General features: G+C 39.1%; 1 protein-coding gene across 1 annotated transcript; it reads left to right on the top strand.

Annotated features, from left to right (window-relative positions):
- The first annotated feature begins 295 nt into the window (after positions 1-295).
- LOC107825722 (uncharacterized) lies at positions 296-4,354 on the top strand. The gene is made up of 9 exons (XM_016652620.2): positions 296-712; positions 1,243-1,429; positions 1,538-1,671; positions 1,752-1,864; positions 2,250-2,484; positions 2,804-2,959; positions 3,452-3,531; positions 3,629-3,678; positions 4,115-4,354. Exons 1-9 carry the CDS (start codon positions 302-304, stop codon positions 4,261-4,263), a joined length of 1,515 nt encoding a protein of 504 aa, XP_016508106.1. The 5' UTR covers positions 296-301; the 3' UTR covers positions 4,264-4,354.
- The last annotated feature ends 22,374 nt before the right edge of the window (positions 4,355-26,728 follow it).

Genomic DNA, 26,728 nt, shown 5'->3' with positions numbered 1-26,728 from the left:
ATAAAAATCTAATCATAAAAAGTTAAATAAATTCAAATTATATCCCTTGACAATGTTACATCATTTTTAAACTTTCAATATGACTAGATTGCTTATATCAAGCTAGTTACCATTTATTTTATGTTATCAATCAATACTTTGATACTTTAGATCGTTATTTATGTGCTTCACATTGCAAATTAAAGGAAATTTATTAGATAAATGAGTGAATCACGCTTCACGTGGAAGAGTAAAATACTTATAAATAGATTCACAATAGAATCACAAAGAAACATTCATTACCAAATTCTTTTAATTTGCAATGAAGATGAATAGAATTTTCCTATTCCAATGGCTTCCTTTGCTTCTTTTATTGATCTTCTCAAAAACCTCAATTTCTGTAAAACCCCATAAAATCCCAAGGCTTACACCACTTCTTAAAAACATCCTTAAAGATTTTAATACCCTTTCTAATTCTTCTACCACTTTACCAAAAGAGTTTGAGACTTATTTCTATACACAAACACTTGATCACTTCAATTATGGACCTAAAAGTTATTCCACTTTTAAGCAAAGATACATAATTAATTCTAAGTATTGGGGTGGTTCCAATTCAAGCTCTCCAATTTTTGCTTATCTTGGTGCTGAATCTTCCATTGATAATGATCCTCTTAGTATTGGATTTCTCACTGATTTTGCCCCTCGTTTTAAGGCTCTTCTCGTTTACTTGGAGGTAAATTCACTAATCCATCAACTATACCAACTAAAACCACAATTGTCATATTTTTCCTCATGTTTCTTGATTGTGAATAGTAAGTATTTGAAAGTTAGGGGTATCAAATGGCGCATTGAGCTTAATTTAGGGGTTGCGGGAGTTAAAAAATTGTCATGCGTTTAAAAATAACTTGAATTGAGATGGGCTAAAAATAGGGTCGTAGCCCAAACCGTATAATTCTTTTCAAGTTTTAGTACTTTCTTTGTTTATTAATTTATAATTTGTTTAATTATCAAATAAAACTAATATTTTTTTCCTTTATTTTGACTATATGTAATATGTTAAACCAAAAGTATTTTTTTATAAATAAATTGATAAGTTTTTTATTGGATCAATTTGGACTGTACATTTAATCCAATTATTCCGACTTTTAAATGCTCTTAATTGGGTTGGTCAAAATAGGCTGAACGAATAAATGGCTGCATCAACTTGAACGGGTTGGACGAGTCAAGCTTTCATGTGCTAAACTTATGCTTTGGTTTTTTCAGCATAGGTACTACGGACAATCAATACCATTTGGGAAAATTGAAGAAGCTCTAAAAGATGAAGATAGAAGAGGTTATTTCAATTCAGCACAAGCAATAGCCGATTACGCAGAACTTCTGCTGCATGTTAAAGAACAATTCTCAGCACCTAATTCTCCTATTATTGTCATTGGAGGATCTTATGGAGGAAGTAAGAAAGAAAAATAATTCTTTTCTTACCTTTTTTTAGTCTTTTAATTTTAAATAATGTAAAGTTTGAGCTTTATTATATTAAAACTCTATTTTTTTAAATGTGCAGTGTTGGCTTCGTGGTTTCGATTAAAGTATCCTCACATAGCTCTTGGTGCTCTAGCTTCATCAGCTCCTATTCTTTATTTTGATGACATTACTCCTCAAAATGGATATTATTCGATTGTCACTAAGGATTTTAAAGTAAGTAAATCATTACGTATATTTTTCGTACTTTTAACACTTTTCTAAAACTAACAAGTTGAATCCCATAATTATTTTAGGAAGCGAGTGAGAGCTGTTACCAAACTATACGAGATTCATGGTCCATAATTGACAAGATTGCTTCTACAAAAGATGGACTCGCCTATCTCAGTCAAAAATTCAAGACTTGCTCGTAATCTTTTCTTTCCTTTTATATTTCAAAAAAACAGTTTCGCCTTTTTCTAATCTTTATATTCAATTTTGGGTGTGTTTTATATGAAGCGAAAATATTTTTCAAAAAATTATTTATCATTAAAATGGATAAAGACTTTCTTGCATATTTTTTTCTCCATTATTCCATTTGAAATTGTTTCTAAATTTTATAGAGCATTGGATAGCCGTGTAAAACAGTCACTAATGCTTGCATTAGGATAGGATATCTACATCAGTCTCCATCGGGGTGCTTCCCTTTGCAGGACCATATGTGGACGCGGGATACCTTGTACACCGTACTACCATTTTAGAAAATTATTTTCCTAATACCAAACACACCCTTAATATTGATTTTTGGATTTCAGGCCGTTGAATAATTCTTCCGATTTGAAGGGATATTTGGATTCGACATATGCCGTTGCTGCTCAGTATGACGATCCCCCTAGGTATCCAGTGACAGTGATTTGTGGAGGAATTGATGGTGCAACCAATGGAAGTGATGTTCTTGATCGTATTTTTGCTGGAATTGTTGCATATGAAGGGAATAAATCTTGTTATAATATTCTTCCTGGTCAAACCGACTTAGGATGGGATTGGCAAGTAAGTACACCAATTATACTGAGCTAACACAGTTTGCTGAAGTTTTTCATTTTTCAGAATTATCATCCCATGTTTGAATTATATAAAAGGTATTTCGGTGCACTAAACTCCCATTATACGGGGGTTCGAAAAAGAATTAGACCACAATCGTCTATCGTATATAGTCTTACTCTACATTTCTGCTAGAGACTGTTTTCACGACTCGAACACATGACCTGGTCACATAGCAGTAAATTTACTAGTTATGTCAAGGCTCCCCTTTCCATATTTGAAGTATATAATATTTAGAAATTAATTCTACCTAGTTTTGTTTTAGTAGACATGCAGTGAGATGGTGATGCCTATAGGACGAGGCGAAAATGATACAATGTTCTATTCAGCTCCTTTTAGTTTGGATGAGTTCATAGAAGACTGCAAGAGAGACTATGGTGTCTCCCCTCGTCCACATTGGGTCACAACTTATTATGGCGGACATGTATTCTTCTTTTCATACTCTAATTTACATCATTCTATAACTTTTCCTTGTTATGTATGGTTTGTCATTTTACTTTTTCTTATATACTCCCTCCGTTTTAATTTATGTGAACATATTTCCTTTTTAGTCTGTGCCAAAAAGAATGACCTCTTTCCTTATTTAGAAACAATTTACCTTTAAGCAATGATTTATAGCCACACAAAATATTTGTGCCTCATTTTACACCACAAGTTCAAAAATCTTCTCTTTTTTCTTAAATTTCTTGTCCAGTCAAATGGGTTCATATAAATTGAAACGGAGGGAGTATTAGATATTAATATTTAGAGCGACGATAAAATTGTTTTTGTGTTAGCAACCATATGTTGAACTTTGTGTCAGTGATAGACTGTCTACATCACACCCTTTTGAGGTGCGATTCTTTTCCAAATTCTACGAGAACGCGGGAGGTCTACGAGAACGCGGGATGTTAAACTTACGTGAGTGAATTTGCAGGACATAAAATTAATTCTTCATAGGTTTGCTAGCAACGTCATTTTCTCCAATGGACTAAGAGATCCTTATAGTAGTGCAGGGTACGTACTTGACAAAAGTCTTTTCCTTCTTTCTATATGGTGACATATGTTAAACTTTTATCCTCTTACATTTTTTTTGTTTGTGTTTCTGTTTTAGGGTTTTGCAGGACCTATCAGATAGTCTACTAGCTGTCACGACGCGTAACGGTATGCCATTAATAAGAAAATATTTTTTTCTTTAGAATTTAGAATTTCTTTTTACAAACGTATCAACTATAAATTATAAGTTTAAATTCTATACATCGATGGTATAAATCTATTTGCACAATTGAATCGCTTTTTAAGTAACTACAAGTAAATCTCTATACAAACATCAATTAGAATGGTAGCTAACATGCAGAGGCAGATCGAGAATTTGAACTCTTTAAGTTCAACTTTTAAGGTTTTCAGCATTAAACTCATTATATTTTAAAAGTTATGGGTTCATATCTACTATTTTTGCAATTTTAATAAATTTTTACTCCGTGTCAAAAGTTATGAATTCAATTGAACATGTGATTCTCACACTACATATGCCCTGCTAACATGCATGTTATTGTTTCGTCATATTTCTTTTCATGATTTTATTTATTTATTTTTGTAGGTTCCCATTGTCTAGACATTCTTACTAGCCAGCCAACAGATCCAGATTGGTTAACAATGCAAAGGAACAGAGAGGTTGAAATCATTGAAGGATGGATAACAACGTACTATGCTGATCTCAAAGTCCTCAAAAATGGCACAATGACCTAAAAGAAGATGTTCTAGCTAGTGATGTTCTAGCTAGTTTCTCATGAGTTTGATGAGTAATGAATAAATGTTTAAATTAGCAAAAAAAAAAAAAAAAAAAGGGTTACTCACTTGTTTTATTTGAAGGTGAAATAAGATCTATTAATTAGTTGGTGTTATGAAATGAATTTTATGAAACTTAAAGATCTTGACGATACCTTATGGACAGTTCAACTCATGTCGGCAATGTCGGGAAATTGAAAATTTTCTAAAAGACACCTAGTTAATAATGCGTTACCTTAATTGTGCATAGTGAAAATACTCTATCAGGTACATGTAGATAGTTAAATTATCTGAGTATAGGTTTTGTACGTTGTCGGTATTTAATGTTTATGTGAATATGCGTCACTTGGACAAAACATATGAAATGGTTCAAATTTGTCCCTCTACTATACGAAAACGATCAATTGTACCCTTGTTATATTTTTGGTACAAAAATATCCTTACCATTTCACAAATGGCTTAAATATACCCCTTCTCTGTTAGGGCTGTCGTTAGGAGTGTGCAAATGAAACCGACAAATTATACCAACCCGATAATCCAAGTCAAACCGAAAAAAAAAACTCGACTATGATTTGGTTTGGTTTGATTTGGTTTGGTGTTGGGAAAAAACACCCAACCATGTTTGGTTTGATTTGGTTTTAACTAAAAAAGCAGTCAAATTGAAACCAAACTAACTCGACACTATATGTATAAAAGTTTTAAATATATTTAATACATAAAAATATTTATTGTAGTGTAGTTTATAAATATTTCTTAAGCTTTTTCATAGTTTTATCTTTTAACGTATTATTTCAAGTTTGGGCTTAGCAACTCAAATAAATCCTAAACCAAAATCAAATCAATACTAATACTAATAAAAAACATTCAATTCAATTATACTATGAATGAAAATAATGTTGGATATCTATTTTTTAATTTTTCCATGGTTTAGATAAAATGTATAACTTATTTTTCTTGCTAATAACGTGCACTGAAAACCCTATTCCATGGCAAAGCGAGGTCGGGGAAGACCTCAGAATCAATCGGAAAGCAACGCGAGAATCACCATGGGCAAACAAACCAAGGGAAATGTGATTAACAATACTTCGTGTAAGCAAACAATAGGTGTGGCAGCAAGTTTGAGGGTTCCGGCGAACAGGAGTCCCATAACTCATCTTACTCAGTCGGCGACATCTGGATCTCAAACGGCAGGGAAGCGGAACACACCAGAAGGGAAGACAAACACTGGTACTCAATTCGATTTGGCTGGGACAGCTGAAACTCCATTTTCTCAATGAAACCTTCTGAGGAAGTGGTGAAGGATAAGGTCGCAACACCTATGAAATTGGTGAAGATTCCAAAATTAGCAGTCAACCCAGTGCAACAAGCTCGAAACCCACAGGAATCTATACCAAATCAATAAGAACCAGACCCGATTCCACAGGAAAACGAGGCAGAGAACGACCTGTCACGAAATTGGGTTGGATTGTTCCCTCGAAATCGAGTAGCTGCTAATGGTATGGCTCTGAATTTTATCCCTCCCCAAGTGATTAATGGAAAACCTACAATTGTGTTGGAGGAAGAGGAAATTAAAGAGCAAACAGAGATATGGAATAATGCACTAGTGATCTATACCATGGGTGAGTTACCTAGATATACAGTTATGAGTAACTACATATCTAAGAATTGGAATGAAGTGAGCACAACAGAATTATATCTACATGATGAAGAATTCTATATTGCTAAATTCTTAGATATTCATGATAGAAATGAGATACTATATTCAGTCCCATACACTTTGCGCAGTAGACCATTAATTCTTAAAATATGGACCCCTACATTTGATTTCCAACATGAATTTCCTCGTACAATGCCTATTTGGTCTAGATTGCCCAACCTGCCTTTGAACTGCTGGGGAGCTAAGACCTTGAGCAAAATTACAAGTGGATTAGGGAAACCTATTTTTGCGGATGAATGTACCCGAAAGCAGGTTCGCATATCTTATGCGAGGGTCCTAGTTGACATGGATGTCACTCAACCCATGCCATAGGTGTTGGACATCACAGATCCAACAGGCAGAGTGTTTTCTCAGAACATTGAGTACGATTGGAAGCCTTTGTTCTGCAAAACAATGTGTGAAATTTGGTCATGTCTGCCCTGAGGAACCAAAGAGGGTCAAAACTCAACAGCAAGGGCATGTACTAGAGAACTTGAACAAGAAGAATTCCAAAGCAAGAGGCGAGAATAAGGGTCACAAACCAGGGATGAATATGCAATGGAGACCCACAAGGGATACATATAGGGCAACATGTACCTCACCAAACAGTGGTGGTATGGGCACCTGTTAGGATGCGTGAGAAGCAACATAAGAATCTCATTCCAGAAAGCAGTCCAGTCAAGAATGATTACAATTTCCATATGCTACAAGGGAAGATGAGTCAGGGCCCACTAATAGGGGAGATGACTGCTACTGGATCTACTTCAACTCCAGGTGGTATTCATAAATCATGTGTAACTGCAGTGGTGCAACAGACAGTTGTGATGCTAGTAAGTCTCCTGTTAGGTTGCAGAATACTTACTCACCACTTGATGGAGGAATTGTAGGGATATTGGGAGCTGGTAGACCTCCTGAGGGAGGAACTCAAATACCTGCTCAATGAATGGTGTATTGTGGAATGTGAGGGGAATGAATAAGCCTTACAAATAAGGGGAGATGTGTAAATATCTTAAGAAATTTAATATTGTGTTTGCTGGTTTGTTGGAAACTAAGGTGAATGAGAGGAACTTTGCTACTAGTATTGCTAGAGTAGCAAAGGAATGGACATTTGCTAATAATTATGTTGAGGTAGATAATGAGAGAATCTGGATATTATGGCAGCAGAACCATGTTAATGTCACTATCATAGAAAGTAATGCTCACTTCATCTTAAAGGTGACAAACGGGTGGGACGGGTCAGGAAAAATAGTGACCGGCTGGTCACCAATCCGGGCCGGGTTCCGGGTTTAACAAACCGGGCTTAACGGGTCCGGCCCCATCCGGTCAAAAATTGAACCGGAACGGTTCCGGGCCTAAGGGGTCGGGCCGAGCCGGGTTTATATTTTTTTTTTAATTTTGTATAACTAAAGTAAAAATATATAACAAAAAAAAAATCTTATAAAAAGAGTGTTTGAATAAAAGATGCAAAGAGTTTAAAATTCTTATATTTGAATATTTCATTAAGAATTTAAGATAATAGAATACAATGAAGATGAAAAAAAAATTGCACTTATAATTTGCAAGTTCAAACTTGCAAATTAAAGTTTACATTTAACAACTAAATTAATGAAAAAAGAGTAAATTCAAAGTTTAATTATTAAATATAAATCTAGAACTTCAAAGGTTTTGCATTGCCTTAGTAAGTTCTTCATAATCAATATGATCTTCTTGGCCATCTTTTGGAATGTTAAATTCAAAGGCTTTCATAGTTTCATTTCAAATTTTCATTGCATAATAATACTTCAAATTAATCTAACAAACTAAAACATTAAGCATAATACGTCTAATAATTTAAAATAACACAAATTGTCTCAAATCAACTTAAAATCTTAAATATGAATTTCTGGAGGACGCTCGAGAAACCTCTTCATATGCCTCCTTAAACAGCATGCGCCCTCCCACTTTCGACGAAGATTTAAGATTTGACCACAGTTCTTGCACTTTACTTTGTGAACTTCATTTTCTTTTACCACCTCAAAGTGTTCCCAAACATATGAGCGCACTCTAGAATCACGGGGCATGATTTAATTTGAATTGAGAATTTGAGTTTGAGAAATGAGAGATGAGTGAAGAAATGAAGAAGAAGGGGGGTGTATTTATAGTTTTTCAAAAGGCTAAATTAGTAATTACTAAAAGTATTATTTTTTAAAATAATTGCCCAAAAAGGGCTATTCTTGCAAAAATGGTCAAATTGAACCGTTACCAACGGTCAAATGAATTTAAAAAAAAAAAAAATCAGAAAATCACTATTGAACCGGGTCGGGCCGGTTAATCGGTTCAACAGTAATTTTTCTTGACCGGGTTTAACCGGTCCGGTTAATCGGTAATGAAAATGTAAACGTCCTAACCTCCTAACCCCCCAAACCCAGCCCTACACGGCCCCCTACCACCGGTCTGAGCCGGTCCGGGTTAATACCGGTCTAGGCCGGTTCGGAACCGGGTCAATCCGGCCCGTTAAACACATTTAGTTTGTCCATTGTCTTTTGGTGGATAGGTACTCTTTATTTTCCTGTGAATTTATTGTGATATATGTGAGAAATACTATTTAAGAAAGGAAAGCACCATGGGCTGGTTTGCAAAGCATTGGCACAAACATAACTAGACCTTGGTACCTAGCAGGAGATTTTAATACTCCCTTATGCTTGGATGATAGAATTGGAGGACAACCAGTGGTTGAGGCAGAAACTAGAGATTTCCAGCATACTATTGATTCTCTTAATCTGGTGGATATGTTTCACGACCCGAATTTTTTACTTTCGGGACCGTGATGACACCTAACATTTCACTTGCTAGGCAAGCCAACGTTAGAATATAATTAGTCATTTTGACACATTTTTTAAATTAATAAATAACAAAGAAACAAATACGGAAATAAAGTCTGAAATAAAATGAATAATCCATAATAATCGAGATATCTAAATACCATCATAAGTACACGAGCTTCTAGAATAATACAAATAAGGGTGTGAATAAAATAAAGATGTTTGAAAGAAAACACACAGCTAGAATTGTAACGACCCGGCCAGTCGTTTTAAAGGTTGTAGCCATATTTTCCCATTTACTGCTCATTCTGTACTTTATAACTATTATGTGACTTGCCGGGGTAATTGGTTTGGGTCCGATGAGATTTTAGAATGAATTGGAATACTTAGTTCCAAAGTTTAAAACATAAGTTGAAAAGGTTGGCTTGATGTCGACCTATGTGTAAACGACCCCGGAATAGAATTTTGATGATTCCAACAGCTCCATATGGTGATTTTGGACGTAGGAGCGTGTTCGAAATTTTATTTGAAAAATCCGTAAATAAATTAGGCTTGCAAAGGCTAAAATAGGAATTTAAGTTTGGAAGTTTGACCGGGGAGTTGACTTTTTGATATCGGGTTCGGAATCCAGTTTTGAAACTTTTCATAGCTTTGTTATGTCATTTATGACTTGCGTACAAAATTTGAGGTCAATCAGACTTGATTTGATAGATTTCGGCATCGAATGTAAAAGTTAGAAATTCTTAAGTTTCATTAAACTTGAATTGGGGTGATTTGTGATTTTAGCATTATTTGATGTGATTTGAGGCTTCGACTAAGTCCGTATGATATTTTAGGACTTGTTGGTGTATTTGGTTGAGGTCCCGAGGGCCTCGGGTGAGTTTCGGAAGGTTATTGGATCAATTTCGGACTTGGATTGCTGCTGGAAATTTTCTGATGCCTGTTCTGGTTTCCTTCTTCACGTTCGCGAGGGGAGTCTCACGTTCGCGAAGAGGAAATTTGGACTGGCACATTTTGTGCTTCACATTCGCGACCGAGGGCACGCGTTCGCGAAAGGTCGAGATGCAAAGCTTCGCGTTCGCGATCGAAGCCTCGCGTTCGCGAAGGGGAAATGGTCGGAAAGGATTTTTGCCTTCGCATTCGCGAAGGGCAGCTCGCGTTCGCGAAGGCCAAGCCAGACAAGGCATCGTATTCGCGAGGTTTCCTTTGCGTTCGTGAAGGGCAATGTTTGGAAGCACAATTTTGTGCTTTGCGAACGCGAGGCACTGACCGCGTTCGCGAAGAAGAAACCACTGGACAGAATGTTTAAGTTCTGAAAATGGGACTTCGTCCCATTTTCTATTTTTACCAAATTGGAGCTCGGGAAGAGGCAATTTTGGGAGATTTTCAAGAAAAATATCGGGGTAAGTGTTCTTAACTCAATTTTGGTTAGATTACTTGAATCCATCACTATTTTTATCATTTAATTGGTGAATTAAGTTGGAAAAGTTTGAAAACCCTCTTGGATAAATTTGAGGATTTGAAGGCCGAATTGCTATTGGAATTTAGTCATTTTGATATAGTTAAACTCGTGGTTGAATGGGCGTTCAAATTTCGTAACTTTCGCCGGATTCCGAGACGTGGGCCCCACAGGCGATTTTTGGGTTAATTTTGAATTTTTATTGAAAAATGTAGTATTTTCTTATGGAATTGATTCTATAATTTTTGTTGACTGTATCGAATTATTATGACTAGATTCGAGCCGATCGGAGTCGGAAAATCGAGGAAAAGGCATACTACTTGACTAATTGAGCGCGGTTTGAGGTAAGTGACTTATCTAACTTTGTGTGGGGGAAATTCTCCCCTAGGATTGGTATTGATGTGATAATTGTAATGTGTTGAAAGTCGTGTACACGAGGTTGCGAGTGTGTGCACAGGCTAAATGTAGAAGATTATGTTTTTAAATTGTGTAGATCACTGTTGCATATTAATTAAATTATTTTATTTTGTTATATTCTTCATAATTAATCAGATTTTTATACTTTAAATTTGCTTGACCTTTTCCCTACTAGTTGTTTTACCTGTATAGTTAAAACTTGGTTCCTTTTATTCTGTGCATTATTTGAAGGTCGAATTTCTTTAAAAAAAATATTTTTAAAAAAAAGTATTTTACATTTAAATTTTTTTGATGTTAAGTCAAGATGTTAAATTTGTGAAAGTGTTATTTTTGCTGAATACTTTGTGAAGATTTTTGTATTCATTGTGAATGAGTCGTGAGCTCCGTATTGTGGAAATAATGGATATTATTTTGCTGATTGTGATTGAGCCGTGAACTCCTTATTGTGAAAAATATTCTTTTTGTTGAATTATTTTGGCAAGTTAAAATATTTGGGCACTTGAGGTACAAATTGTGATATATTGTAATATTGATACGCATGCGGTGGTATAAGGTTTGGGTGTTGAAATGCATGCGGTGAGATAAGGGTGGATTGATACGCGTGGCTAGTAGGGGAACTACTAGAAGTCATGTGGTATGATAAGAGTGGATAAAACGCGGGATGCTATTTCGGAAAAAAATATTTTCTTTAAAATTAAATGTGAAGGCTCCCGTGGTAATATAAGAAAATGAGATATTGTGAATTTATTTATGATTTGGGACTACGAGGCGGTACCTCGGGAGTGCCCTTGTTGATATTTCTTTATGGTTGCATTTGCCTTTGGTTATTTTGGTAATTTCTTTAAAGTTGTGAATTTCTGTTTTCGTCCCGCGAGGTATTATTTTCTCTTATTTTATGTAATTTAATGGTGACATACTACTTACTTGATTCATTTGGATTGTCATTTATTGTTATTATATTGTTAAACATGTCACCATGTCTTTTATTATTCCAGTAGGGCCTGACCTAATCTCGTCACTACTCTACCGAGGTTAGGCTTGGCACTTACTAGGTACCACTGTGGTGTACTCATACTACGCTTCTGCACATCCTTTTGTGTAGATTCAGGTACATCTTACCAGCCTAGACATTAGTGAACTACCTATGTACGGAGACTTCGAGGTATATCTGCCAGCGTCCGCAGACTCCGGAGTCCCCTTCTATCCTTATTATGTTGTTTTCCCTATTCACATTAGACTCTGATGTATAAAGATATTCGTACTACTTCTTTAGAGCTTGTGACTTGTATTTCACCGGGTTTTGGGAATTTCTTTATGTACTGAAAGGTTGAGATTTTAAAAGTTTTTAATTGTTATTTTGATTATTCCGCATATTGATAGGCTTACCTAGTCTTAGAGACTAGGTGCCATCATGACATCCTACGGAGGAAAATTTGGGGTCGTGACAGTTGGTATCAGAGCTCTAGGTTCATAGGTGTTATGAGTCACAAGCAGGTTTAGTAGAGTCTTGCAGATCGGTACGGAGACGTCTGTACTTATCTTTGAGAGGCTATAGAACTGTTAGGAAATATTCACTTCTTCGATTCCTTATCGTGCTTATCTGTTGACTTCAAAATTTTAAACCATTGTCTTTCTATTCTCTCACAGATGGTGAGGACACGCACAACTGGATCCGAAGATCAGACACTTGTTCCCCTTGCTGGAGCCGCAAGAGGTTGGGGCCGGGGTAGAGGCCAATCCAGAGGCCGAGAAAGACTATGTGGTGCAGCTAGAGCACCTGCACAAGCTGCTGCAGCAGAGCCACCAGTAGCTCCAGTTGGAGAACAGGCACCTGAGACGCCTGTTACTACCCCTGCACTTCAGGAGACTCTTGCCTAGTTTCTGAGAATGTTTGGCACTCTAGCTCAGGCAGGGTTAATTCCACTTGCTCCTGCCATATCTCAGGCCGGGGGAGGAGCACAGACTCCCGCCGCCCATACCCTAGAGCCACGAGCCTAAGTTGACCATGCCCCAGAGGTTATACCAATGCAGTCAGTTGTCCCAGTTCGGCCTGAGGTTAGGATAACAGTTTCAGAGGGGGAGCAGCTCAGGCTCGAGAGGTACAAGAAGTACCACCCTCCCACTTTCAACGGTTTAGCTACAGAGGATGCTTAGGATTTTCTTGAGGAATGTCACTGTATCCTCCGTACCATGGGTATTGTGGATTCCAGTGGGGTTTCTTTCACAGCATTCCAGCTTAAAGGAGCGGCCTTCCAGTGGTGGCGGGCATATGAGTTGGATAGTTCGGCTGAGGAAGCTTCACTTACTTGGACTCAATTTTCTGATATGTTCTTGAGGGAATATGTTCCTCAGAGTCTTAGAGATGCATGTCGTGCAGATTTTGAGCAGTTGCGCCAGGGTTCTATGACTGTGTCAGAGTATGCGGTCTGATTCAGTGATTTGGCTAGGCATGCACCAGCCTTAGTTGCTACTGTTCGAGAGCGGGTTCAAAGATTTATTGAGGGTTTCCACCCTAGTATCAAATTCAGTATGGCCCGAGAGCTAGAGATGGGCATCACATACCAACATATGGTGTCAATTGCTAGGAGATTGGAAGGTATGCGGACCCGGGAGAGGGAAGAGAGGGAAGCTAAGAGACCCCGAGATTCTGGAACATATAATAATTCTCGTGCCCCAGCTGTAGCCCGTCATGGTAGAGGCTATGTGAGTCGTCCTATTCATTCAGCACTTCTAGCTTTCAGCGGTATTCCGGCTACTCCCAGACCTCAGGTTCTATATTATGCATCGCCAGTGTCTACAGTACCTCTTGTACGGGGTGCTTTCACCGGGCAGTCTAGTCGATCATGCCTGAGCTAGTCCCAGCATCCACGTCCTTCGAGATCTTATTTTGAGTGTGGTAACACTCGTCATATACTGAGGGATTTCCCCAGATTTATGAGGGGTGCACCTCCACAGATTTCTCAGGCCCCACCCATTCCACAGGGCCTTCAGGCTTCTCAGGCCATAATTACTGCACCAGTTGCCACTCCACCTGCACATCCAGCCAGAGATGGAGGTCGGACAGGTAGAGGTTGCCCTAGAGGCTGAGGCCAGACCAGATATTATGCCCTTCCTGTTAGGACGGAGGCAGTTGCATCTGATTCTGTTATCACATGTATTATTCCGGTCTGTCATAGAGATGGATCAGTCTTATTTGATCCATGTTCAACTTATTCTTATGTGTCATCTTATTTTACCCCGTATTTGGGTGTATCCTGTGATTCCTTGAGTTCTTCTATTTATGTATCTACACCCTAAGGTGAATTTATTATTGTGGACCGCGTGTATCGATCGTGTTTAATTATTATAAGTGGTTTTGAGACCAGATCTGATTTATTATTGCTCAGTATGGTAGATTTTGATATTATTTTGGGCATGGACTGGTTGTCGCCCTATCATGCTATTTTTGATTGTTACACCAAAATGGTGACATTGGCTATGCCAGGTCTACCGCGGCGAAAGTGGAGAGGTATCTCGGATTATGTTCCTAGCAGGGTTGTTTTATTTCTTAAGGCTCAACGGATGGTTGAGAAGGGGTGAGATACGTATCTAGCCTATGTGAGAGATGTTAGTGTTGATACTCCTACCGTGGAGTCAGTTCTTATAGTAAGGGATTTTCTTGATGTATTTCTCGTGGATCTTCCGGGTATGCCACCCGACAGGGATATTGACTTTGACATTGATTTGTTACCGGGCACTCAGCCCATTTCTATTCCACCATATCGTATGGCCCTAGCAGAGTTTAAAGAATTAAAATAACAGTTATAGGAGTTGCTTGATAAGGGCTTCATTCGGCCCAGTGTATCGCCTTGGGGTGCTCCTGTCTTATTTGTGAAGAAGAAGGATGGTTCTATGCGGATGTGTATTGATTACCGTCAGTTGAACAAGGTTACAGTGAAGAACAGGTATCCATTGCCACGTATTGATGACCTATTTGATCAGCTTCAGGGTGCCAGAGTGTTCTCTAAGATCGACTTGCATTCAGGCTATCATCAGTTGAAGATTCGGGAGCCAGATATCCCGAAGACTGCTTTAGGACTCGGTATGGTCATTATGAATTCCTTGTAATGTCATTTGGGCTAACCAATGCCCAGCAACATTTATGCACTTAATGAATAGTGTATTTCAGCCCTATATTGATTCTTTTGTCATTGTGTTTATTGACGACATTCTGGTGTATTCCCGAAGTCGGGAAGATCATGAGCAGCACATGAGGACTATGCTTCAGACTTTGAGAGAAAAGAAGTTATATGCAAAATTTTCAAAGTGTGAATTTTGGCTTGATTCAGTGGGATTTTTGGGTCATATAGTTTCGTGCGAAGGAATCAAGGTAGATCCGAAAAGTATTGAGGCAGTGCATAGTTGGTCCAGACCGTCCTCAGCTATGGAGATCTGGAGTTTCCTTGGTTTGGCAGGGTATTATCGCCGATTTGTAGAGGGTTTCTCTTCTATTGTTGTATCTATGACCAAATTGACAAAGAAGGGTGCTCCATTTAGGTGGACCGAGGAATGTGAGGAGAGCTTCCAAAAGCTCAAGACAACTTTGACTACAACCCCAATATTAGTATTACCTATAGGTTTAGGGTCTTATACTGTGTATTGTGATGCGTCGCGTATTGGTCTCGGCGTAGTGTTGATGCAAGACGGTAGGGTGATTGCCTACGCGTCTAGAGAATTAAAGGTACATGAGAAGAATTATCTGGTCCACGACCTTGAGTTAGTAGCTATTGTTCATGCCTTGAAGGTTTGGCGGCATTATTTGTACAGTGTCCATTATGAGGTCTACACCGATCACCTGAGTCTACAGTATCTGTTTAAACAGAAGGATCTTAATTTACGACAACGGAGATGGTTGGAGTTGCTTAAGAATTATGATATCAACATTCTCTATCATCCTGGGAAGACCAATATAGTGGTTGATGCCTTGAGTCGTAAGGCGGAGAGTTTGGGCAGCTTAGCATATTTACCGATAGTAGAGATGCCTTTAGCCTTGGATGTTCAGGCCTTGGCCAACCAGTTTGTTAGATTGGATGTTTTAGAGCGGGGCCGAGTTTTGGCTTGTGTGGTTTCTCAGTCTTCTATTTATAATCGTATCATGGAGTGTCAGTATGATGATGCTTGTCCTTAAGGATACAGTTCGGCACGGTGATGCCAAGGAAGTCACTATTGGAGATGACGGTGTATTACGGATGCATGGCAGGCTATGTGTACACAATGTAGATGGCTTGCGTGAGTTGATTCTTCAGGAGACTCACAGTTCGCGGTACTCCATTCATCCGAGTACCGCGAAGATATATCAGGACTTGAGGCAACATTACTGGTCGAGGAGGATGAAGAAAGACATAGTGGAGTATGTGACTCAATGTCTAAATTCGCAACAGGTGAAATATGAGCATCAGCGGCTAGGTGGGTTGCTTCAGAAGTTAGAGATTCCGGAGTGGAAATGGGAGAGGATCACTATGGATTTCGTTGTTGGACTCCCACGGACTCAGTGGAGGTTTGATGCAGTCTGGGTGATTATGGATAGGCTGACCAAGTCAGCTCATTTCATTCCTGTGATGACTACCTATTCTTCTGAGCAATTGGCTCGAATTTATATCTGTGAGATCGTCAGGATTCATGGCGTACCGGTATCCATCATTTCTGATCGGGGTACAAAATTTACATCATGGTTCTGGAGGGTTGTACAGTAGCAGTTAGGTACTCGAGTTGAATTGAGCATAGCATTTCACCCTCAGATAGACGGACAGTTCGAGCGCACTATTCAGATATTAGAGGATATGCTTCGTGCGTGTGTGATAGATTTTGGAGGTTCTTGGGATCAGTTCTTGCCACTTGCGGAGTTTTCCTACAACAACAGTTATCTATCGAGCATCCAGATGGCATCATATAAGGCTTTGTATGGTAGGCGGTATCGGTCTCCAGTGGGTTGGCTTGAGCTGGGCGAAGCTAGATTATTGGGTACAGACTTGGTTCAGGATGCCCTGGATAAGGTGAAGGTGATTCAGGATCGACTTCACACAGCCCAGTCCAGACAGAAGCGTTATGCGGATCGACTTCGCAATATTGCATTCATAGTTGGAGAGCGGGTCTTGCTCTGGGTTTCTCTTATGAACTGCGTTATAAGGTTCGGGAAGAAGTGAAAACTGAGCCCAAGGTTTATTGGTCCCTTTGAGGTGTTGCGGCGAGTTGGGGAAGTTGCTTATGAGATTGCCTTACCTCCCATTCTAGAAGGAGCTCATCCGATATTCCATGTTTCTATGCTCCGGAAGTATCACGGTGACCCGGCCTATGTGTTGGATTTCACCTCAGTCCAGCTAGACAAGGATCTATATTATGTTGAGGAGCCAGTGGCTATTTTGGACAAGCAGGTTCGAAAGCTGAGGTCAAAGAACATTGCTTCCGTGAAGGTTCAGTGGAGGGGTCAGCCGGTCGAGGAGGCGACTTGGGAGACCGAGCAGGATATGCGCAACCGTTATCCTCATCTTTTCACCACTTCAGGTATGTCTCTATGCTCGTTCGAGGACAAATGATTATTTTAAGAGGGGGAGGATGTAACGACTCGGCCAGTCGTTTTAAAAGTTGTAGCCTCGTTTCCCCATTTACTGCTCATTTTGTACTTTATAACTGTTATGTGATTTGCCGGGGTAATTGATTTGGGTCCGGTGAGGTTTTTAGAATGAATTGGGACACTTAGTTCCAAAGTTTAAAACTTAAGTTAAAAATATTGGGTAGATGTCGACCTATGTGTAAACGATCCCAAAATAGAATTTTGATGATTCCAATAGCTCTGTATGGTGATTTTGGACTTAGGAGTGTGTTCGGAATTTTATTTGGAAGTTCGTAGATAAATTAGACTTGAAATGGCTAAAATAGGAATTTAAGTTTGGAAGTTTGACCGGGGAGTTGACTTTTTTATATCGGGGTCGGAATCCAGTTCCAAAAATTTTCATAGCTCTGTTATGTCATTTATGACTTGCGTGCAAAGTTTGAGGTCAATCGGACTTGATTTGATAGGTTTCGGCATCAAATGTAGAAGTTAGAAATTCTTAAGTTTCATTAAGCTTGAATTGGGGTGATTTGTGATTTTAGCTTTATTTGATGTGATTTGAGGCTTCGACTAAGTCTGTATGATGTTTTAGGACTTGTTGGTGTATTTGGTTGAAGTCTCGAGGGCCTCGGGCGAGTTTACGAAGGTTATCGGATCAATTTCGGACTTGGATTGCTACAGGAAATTTTCTGATACCTGTTCTGGTTTCCTTCTTCGCGTTCACGAGGGGAGTCTCGTGTTCGCGAAGAGGAAATTTGGACTGGCACATTTTATGCTTCGCGTTCGCGACCGAGGGCACGCGTTCGCGAAGGGTCGAGGTGCAAAGCTTCGTGTTCGTGATCGAAGCCTCGCGTTCGCGAAGGGGAAATGGCCGGAGAGGATTTTTGCCTTCGCATTCGCCAAGGGAAATGTTTGGCAGCACAATTTTGTGCTTCGCGGACGCGAGGCACTGACCGCGTTCGCGAAGAAGAAACCACTGGACAGAATTTTTAAGTTCTGAAAATAAGACTTCGTCCCATTTTCCATTTTTACCAAATTGGAGCTCGGGAAGAGGCGATTTTCGGGAGATTTTCAAGGAAAACATCGGGGTAAGTGTTCTTAGCTCAATTTTGGCTAGATTACCCGAATCCATCACTGTTTTTATCATTTAATTGGTGAATTAAGTTGGAAAACCCTCTTGGATAAATTTGAGGATTTGAAGGTCGGATTATTATTGGAATATAGTCATTTTGGTATGGTTAGATTCGTGATTGAATGGGCGTTCATATTTCGTAACCTTTGCCGGATTCCGAGACGTGGGCCCCACAGGCCATTTTTGGATTAATTTTAGATTTTTATTGAAAAATGTAGTATTTTCTTATGGAATTGATTCTATAATTTTTGTTGACTGTATCGAATTAATTATGACTAGATTTGAGCCGATAAGAGTCGTAAAATCGAGGAAAAGGCATACTACTTGACTAATTGAGCACGGTTTGAGGTAAGTGACTTGTCTAACCTTGTGTGGGGAAAATTCTCCCCTAGGATTGGTATTGATGTGATTATTGTAATGTGTTGAAAGTCATAGACACGAGGTGACGAGTGTGTACACGGGCTAAATGTGAAAGATTATATTTTTAAATTGTGTAGATCACTGTTGCATAATAATTAAATTATTTTATTTTGTTATATTCTTCATCATTAATCAGATTTTTATACTTTAAATTTGCTTGACCTTTTCCCTGCTAATTATTTTACCTGTTTAGTTGAAACTTGATTCCTTTTATTCTGTGCATTATTTGAAGGTCGAATTTCTTTTAAAAAAATATTTTTAAAAACAGAAGTATTTTACATTTAAAATTTTTTGATGTTAAGTCAAGATGTTAAATTTGTGAAAGTGTTATTTTTTGCTGAATACTTTGTTAAGATTTTTGTATTTATTGTGAATGAGTCGTGAGCTCCGAACTGTGGAAATAATGGATATTATTTTGCTGAATATTTTGTGAGACTTTGTACTTATTGTGATTGAGCCGTGAACTCCTTATTGTGGAAAATATTCTTGTTGTTGATTTATTTTGGAAAGTTAAAATATTTGGGCACTTGAGGTGTAAATTGTGATATATTGTGCTATTGATACGCATGCGGTGGTAGAAGGTTTGGGTGTTGAAACGCATGCGGTGAGATAAGGGTGGCTTGATATGCGTGGCTAGTAGGGGAACTACTAGAAGTCATGCGGTGTGATAAGGGTGGCTAAAACGCAGGATGCTATTTCGGGAAAAATATTTTCTTTAAAATTAAATGTGAAGGCTCCCGCGATGATATAAGAAAATGAGATATTATGAATTTATTTATGATTTGGGACTACGAGGCGGTACCTCGGGAATGCCCTTGTTGATATTTCTTTATGGCTGCATTTGCCTTTGGTTATTTTGGTAATTTCTTTAAAGTTATGAATTTATGTTTTCGTCCTGCGAGGTATTATTTGCCCTTATTTTGTGTAATTTAATGGTGACATACTACTTACTTGATTCATTTCCATTGTCATTTATTGTTATTATATTGTTAAACATGTCACCGTGTCTTTTATTATTCCAGTAGGGCCTGACCTGACCTCGTCACTACTCTACCGAGGTTAGGCTGGGCAGCTACTGGGGTACCGCTGTGGTGTACTCATACTACGCTTCTGCACATCTTTTTGTGCAGATCCAGGTACATCCTACCAGCCCAGACATCAGTGAGCTACCTGTGTACGGAGACTTCGAGGTATATCTGCAAGCGTCCGCAGACTCCGGAGTCTCCTTCTATCCTTATTATGTTGTTTTCCCTATTCACATTAGACTCTGATGTATAAAGATATTCGTACTACTTCTTTAGAGCTTGTGACTTGTATTTCACCGGGTTTTGGGAATTTCTTTATGTACTAAGAGGTTGGGATTTAAAAGTTTTTAATTGTTATTTTGATTATTCCGCATATTGACATGCTTACCTAGTCTTAGAGATTACGTGCCATCACGACATCCTACAGAGGGAAATTTCGGGTCGTGACAAGAATAAAGTAGACGGGGACTTCAGAACTGTGGACGTTGTGTAGTTATACCTCAAGTCTCCTCTGGGTAGCTGAAATCCGAGCAAGTCTATAGTACGCCGCTGGGACCAACTCCGAAATCTGCACAAGAAGTGCAGAGAGTAAAATTAGTACAACCGACCCCATGTACTGGTAAGTGTCGAGCCTAACCTCGACGAAGTAGTGACGAGGCTAAGGCAGATCACTTATATTAACCTGTACGTAATAGTATTAATAACAACAATAATAAAAATAAATCAGGTAACTCATTATAACAGTTGAAGCCAACTCAACATTCATAACCATTTATTATTTCAATCAATTTCCGTTGCGGCGTGCAACCCGATCCCACAATATATTCACATTCAACTTTGTTGCGGTGTGCAACCCGATCCCATTATATCTTTTCAATCAATTCTGTTGCGGCGTGCAACCCGCTCCTCTAATATATTCATTTCAATCAATTCTGTTGCGGCGTGCAACCCGCTCCTCCATTATATTCATTTCATTCAATTCTGTTGCGGCGTGAAATCCGCTCCTCCATTATATTCATTTCAATCAATTCTGTTGCGGCGTGTAACCCGCTCCTCCATTATATTCATTTCAATCATTTCTGTTGCGGCGTGCAATCCGTTCCTCCAATATATTCACTTTCATTTCCATTGCGGCGTGCAACCCGTTCCTCTAATATATTCACTTTAATTTCCGTTGTGGCGTGAAACCCGCTCCTCCAATATATTTATTTACCAATTCTTATAAAAGAAATTACTCCAATAAATGCAACAATTAATATGAAATTATAAGACAACAAGCATACAATAATTATTATTTATTAGAAATAAGTTATGACAAGTAGCAATTAATTGTGGAAATTAAGGATGTACTAGGCACTTTAATAATTATTATGCTAAACGTCAAGTAGCAATTAAGTCACATTAATCAAATAAGCATATAGCAATTATAGCATGGATTCAAGGCATGATATTGATCAAAGAACACGAGAGAAACAATTAATATAATAATTAATTCATGATTTAAAACGATTTATGATTTTTCAAGTAATTATGCAAACAATTAATTTGACGACGTATAGACACTCATCACCTCGCCTATACGTCATTCACATGTATTTCACATAACAAATAATTTAAGGGTTCTATTCCCTCAAGTCAAGGTTAACCACGACACTTACCTCACTTTACAATCAAATTCAATATTGCCTTACGAATTCGTGTCTGAAATCCTCAAATCTAGTCATAAACAATTTAATATACTCAATATAAATCGTAGAATTAATTCCATATGAATTTACTAATTTTCCGGATTAAAATTTGAAATTCATCTCAAAAATTGATAATGGGGCCCACATCTTGAATCTCGGAAAAACTCACAAAATCCGAACACTCGTTCCGATACGAGTTCAACCATACAAAAATTATCGAATTCCGACATCGAATTGGCTTTCAAATCTTCATTTTATATTTTTGGAAGATTTTATAAAAATCTGATTTTTCTTCCATAAATTCACGGATTTATGATGTAAATGAGTATGGAATCATGAAATATAATCAATATAGGAGAAGAAAAACTTACCACAATATTTTTCCCGTGAAAATTGACCAAAACTCTCCTTACCCGAGCTCAAAATGTTGAATAATGAAAAATGGGACGAAATCCCATTTCGAGAACTTAAGTTCTGCTGTCAAGGAATTTCTTCTTCGCGAACGCGATAGCACCCTCGCATTCGTGAAGCACATTTTTGTGCTGCCCCAGATTTCTTCTTTGCGAACGCGAGGTCAGTCTCGCGAACGTGATGCCTTGCCAAACTTGGCCTTCGCGAACGCGGTCTCCCCTACGCGAACACGAAGCCTTATCGCCTGGTGCCCGGCCAGGCCTCGCCCTTCTACGCGAACGCAAATGCTTCCACGCGTTCGCGATGAACACTGCCCTCTTCCCCTTCGCGAATGCGAAGAGTAAATTTTGCTTGCCTCCAGTTCTTCTTCGCGAACGCGAAGAATGAAATCATACAGTGCATCAGAAAAATTCCAGCAGAGTTCCAAGTCCAAAATTCAACCTTTTAACCATCTGAAACTCACATGAGGCCCCCGGGACCTCAACCAAATACACAACCAAGTCCTAAAATATCATACGAACTTAGTCGAAACCTCAAATTACATCAAACAACACTAAAAACATGAATCACACATAGATTCAAGCCTAATGAACTTTGGAACTTCCAATTTCTACAAACGACGCCAGAACCTATCAAATCAAATCCGATTGACCTCAAATTTTGCACACGTCATAAATGACATAACAGACCTATGAAAATTTTCAGAACTCGAATCCGACCCTGATATCAATATTAGTCAACTTGTGGTCAAACTTTAAAATCTTTAAGCCTTTAGGCTTCTAGTCTTCGCCAACTGACGATAATTCAAGCTAGGGACCTCCAAATTAAATTCTAGGCATACGCCCAAGTCCCAAATCACGATACAGACCTACCAGAACTGTCAAAATACTTATCCGAGTCTGTTTTCTTAAAATGTTGACCAAAGTCAACTAAGTTGAGTTTTAAGGCTCTATTTCGCATTTTAATCAATTTTTCATATAAAAACTTTCCGAAACACTAAGTTGAGTTTTAGTGCTTTTTGAGGTCTTATAACACATAATTAATTATTAAATTTAAAGATGACATTTTGGGTCATCACATTCTCTACCTCTAAAACAAACGTTCGTCCTCGAACAGAATTAGAAAAGTACCTGAGCTTGTAAAAAGTTGTGGATATTTACTCCGCATGTCCGACTCGGACTCCTAGGTAGATGCTTCTACCGGCTGACCTCTCCATTGTACCCAAACTGAAGGATAACTCTTAGACCTCAATTATCGGACCTGCCGGGCTAGAATAGCTACCGGTTCCTCTTCATAAGTCAAATCTTTGTCCAATTGGACTGAGCTGAAATCTAGTACATGGGACGGATCACCATGATATTTTCGGAGTATAGACACATGGAACACCGGATGAACTGCTGATAAACTAGGTGGTAATGCAAGCTTGTAGGCTACTTCACCCTCCCTTTCAAGAATTTCGAAGGGTCCTATATACCTAGGGCTCAACTTGCCCTTCTTTCTAAACCTCATTACACCTTTCATAGGTGAAACCCGGAGCAATACTCTTTCTCCAACCATGAATGCAATATCACAAACTTTACGGTCGGCATAACTATTTTGCATAGACTGAGCTGTGCGAAGTTGATCCTGAATAATTTTGACCTTTTCCAAGGCATCCTGTACCAAATCGGTACCCAATAACTGAGCCTCTCCCGGTTCAAACCAACCAACTGGCGAACGACACTATCTTCCGTATAATGCCTCATATGAAGCCATCTGAATGCTCGACTGATAGCTATTATTATAGGCAAACTCCACAAGTGGCAAGAATTGGTCCCAAGAACCTCCAAAGTCTATAACACAAGCGCGAAGCATATCTTCCAATATCTGAATAGTGCGCTCTGACTGTCCGTCTATCTGTGGATGAAATGTTGTACTCAACTCAACCCGTGTGCCTAACTCACATTGTAAAGCCCTCCAGAAGTGTGAGGTAAACTGTGTACCTCAATCTGAAATAATAGACACGGGCACACCGTGAAGCTGGACAATCTCACGAATGTAAATTTCAGCTAATCGCTCTGAAGAATAGGTAACTGCCACTGGAATGAAATGTGTTGACTTGGTCAACCTGTCCACAATGACCCAAATTGCGTCAAATTTTCTCTGAGTCTGTGGGAGTCCAACAACAAAATCCATAGTGATACGCTCCCATTTCCACTCAGGAATTTCTAACTTCTGAAGCAAACCACCAGGTCTCTGATGCTCGTACTTAACTTGCTGACAATTCAGACACCGAGCTACATATGCAACTATATCCTTCTTCATTCTCCTCCACCAATAATGTTGCCACAAATCTCGATACATTTTGGCGGCACCTGGATGAATATAATACCTGGAACTGTGTGCCTCTTCAAGAATTAATGCACGAAGCCCGTCAACATTAGGCACATAAATACGACCCTGCTGCACCATGTCCTTAAGGACAAGAAAATGAGGATCATCATATTGCTGCTCTCTGATGCGCTCATATAAAGAAGACCGAGCGACTGTGCAAGCTAGAACCCGACTGGGTTCTGAAACATCTAACCTCACGAACTGATTAGCCAAAGTCTGAACATCTGCAGCTAACAGCCTCTCACCAATAGGAATATACACACGACTGTCCATACTCACAACCTTTCTACTCAAAGCATCGGCCAACACATTGGCCTTTCCGGGGTGATACAAAATGGTGATATCATAGTCTTTTAACAACTCCAACCATCTTCTCTGTCTCAAATTAAGATCTTTTTGTCTGAAAAGATACTGAGGGCTACGATGATCACTAAATACCTCACACGAGACACCGTAGAGGTAATGCCTCCAAATCTTCAGCGTATGAACAATGGCTGCCAATTCTAAGTCATGAACATGATAATTTTTCTCGTGAACTTTCAATTGTCGCGACGCATATGTAATCACCCTGCCATCTTACATTAATATTGCACCAAGCCCAATGTGAGATTGCATCATAATATACTGTATAAGATCCTGAACCTGTGGGTAATACCAATACTGGCATCGTAGTCAGAGTAGTCTTGAGCTTTTGAAAGCTCAAATCACACTCGTCTGACCATCTGAATGGGGCACCTTTCTGGGTTAGTCTGGTCAATGGGCTTGCTATAGATGAGAACCCTTCCACGAACCGACGATAATAACCTGCCAAACCCAAGAAACTCCGGATCTCTGTAACTGAAGTAGGTCTAGGCCAATACTGAATAGCCTCAATCTTCTTAGGATCCACCTTTATGCCTTCTGCCGATATAACATGCCAAAAAAAGGCAACTAAGTCTAACCAAAATTCACATTTTGAAAATTTGGCGTATAACTGATTATTTTTCAAAGTCTGGAGCACACTCCGAAGATATTGCACATGCTCCTCTCGACTGCTGGAGTAAATCAAGATATAATCAATGAATACAACCATAAATGAATCCTGATAGGGCTTGAACACCTGATTCATCAAATCCATAAATATTGTTGGGGTGTTGGTAAACCCGAATGACATCACTAAGAATTCACAATGCCCATATTGGGTCCGAAAAGTTGTCTTAGAGACATCAGGTACCCTAATCTTTAACTGATTTTAGCTAGACCTCAAGTCAATCTTCGAAAACACCTTGGCACCCTGAAGTTGATCAAATGGATCATCGATTCTTGGCAATGGATACTTGTTCTTGATAGTAGCCTTGTTCAACTGCTGATAATCTATACATATCCGTATTGAACTATCTTTCTTCTTTACAAATAACACCGGTGCACCCCAAGGCGAGATGTTGGGTCTAATGAATCCCTGATCAAGCAAGTCTTATAACTGCTCCTTCAATTCCTTCAACTCCGGCGGGGCCATACGGTATGGTGGGATAGAAATGGGTTGAGTGCCTTGAGCTAAATCAATACAGAAGTCAATATCTCTGTCGGGTGGCATCCCCGGCAATTCTGCAGGAAATACTTTTGGAAATTCACAAACAACTGGTACTGAGTCCATAGAAGGAACATCCGCACTGGGATCGCAAATATAAGCCAAATAGGCTAGACACCCTTTCTCGACCATATTCTGAGCCTTCATATAAGAAATAATCCTGCTGGTAGAATGACCAAGAGTTCCTTTCCACTCTAACCGAGGTAACCCCGGAATGGCTAGGGTCACCGTCTTAGCATGACAATCCAATATAGCATGATACGATGACAGCCAATCCATACCCAAGATGACATCGACTAGTCTCAAGACTACCAATAGTAATCACACACAAAAGACAAACATAGTCTACTACAACAGAGTCTCTCACCGGTGTATATACACACACAGAAGCACTCAGAGAATCACAAGGCACAACCAAATATGAAGCAAAATAGGAGGACACATAGGAATAAGTAGATCCTGGATCAAATAAAACTGAAGCATCTCTATAGCAAACTGGAATAATACTTGTGATCACGGCATCAAATGACTCGGCCTCAGGCCTAGCTGGAAAAGCATAAAATCGGGGCTGGGCCCCACCACTCTGAACCGTGTCCCTAGGACAACCTCTAACTGGCTGGCATCCACCTCTAACAGCCTGACCTCCACCTCTAGTTGCCTGACCCCTACCTCTAGCTGGCAGAGCAGGCGGTGAAGTAACCAGTGCCGGTATGATGGCACGAGAATCCTGCCGAGATCTGTAACTCGACAACCTAGGGCAATACATACGGATGTGACCAATGTTCCCACACTCATAGCATCCATCCTGCTGCCGTGGCTGCTGAAGCTGAAGCTAGCCCGAACGGGTC

This window comes from Nicotiana tabacum, chromosome 9 (genome assembly GCF_000715075.1).
Source record: "Nicotiana tabacum cultivar K326 chromosome 9, ASM71507v2, whole genome shotgun sequence".
In the NCBI taxonomy this organism is placed as follows: domain Eukaryota; kingdom Viridiplantae; phylum Streptophyta; class Magnoliopsida; order Solanales; family Solanaceae; genus Nicotiana; species Nicotiana tabacum.
Note: the sequence above shows the minus strand (reverse complement) of the source record. Positions and strands in the feature narration are given on the sequence as shown.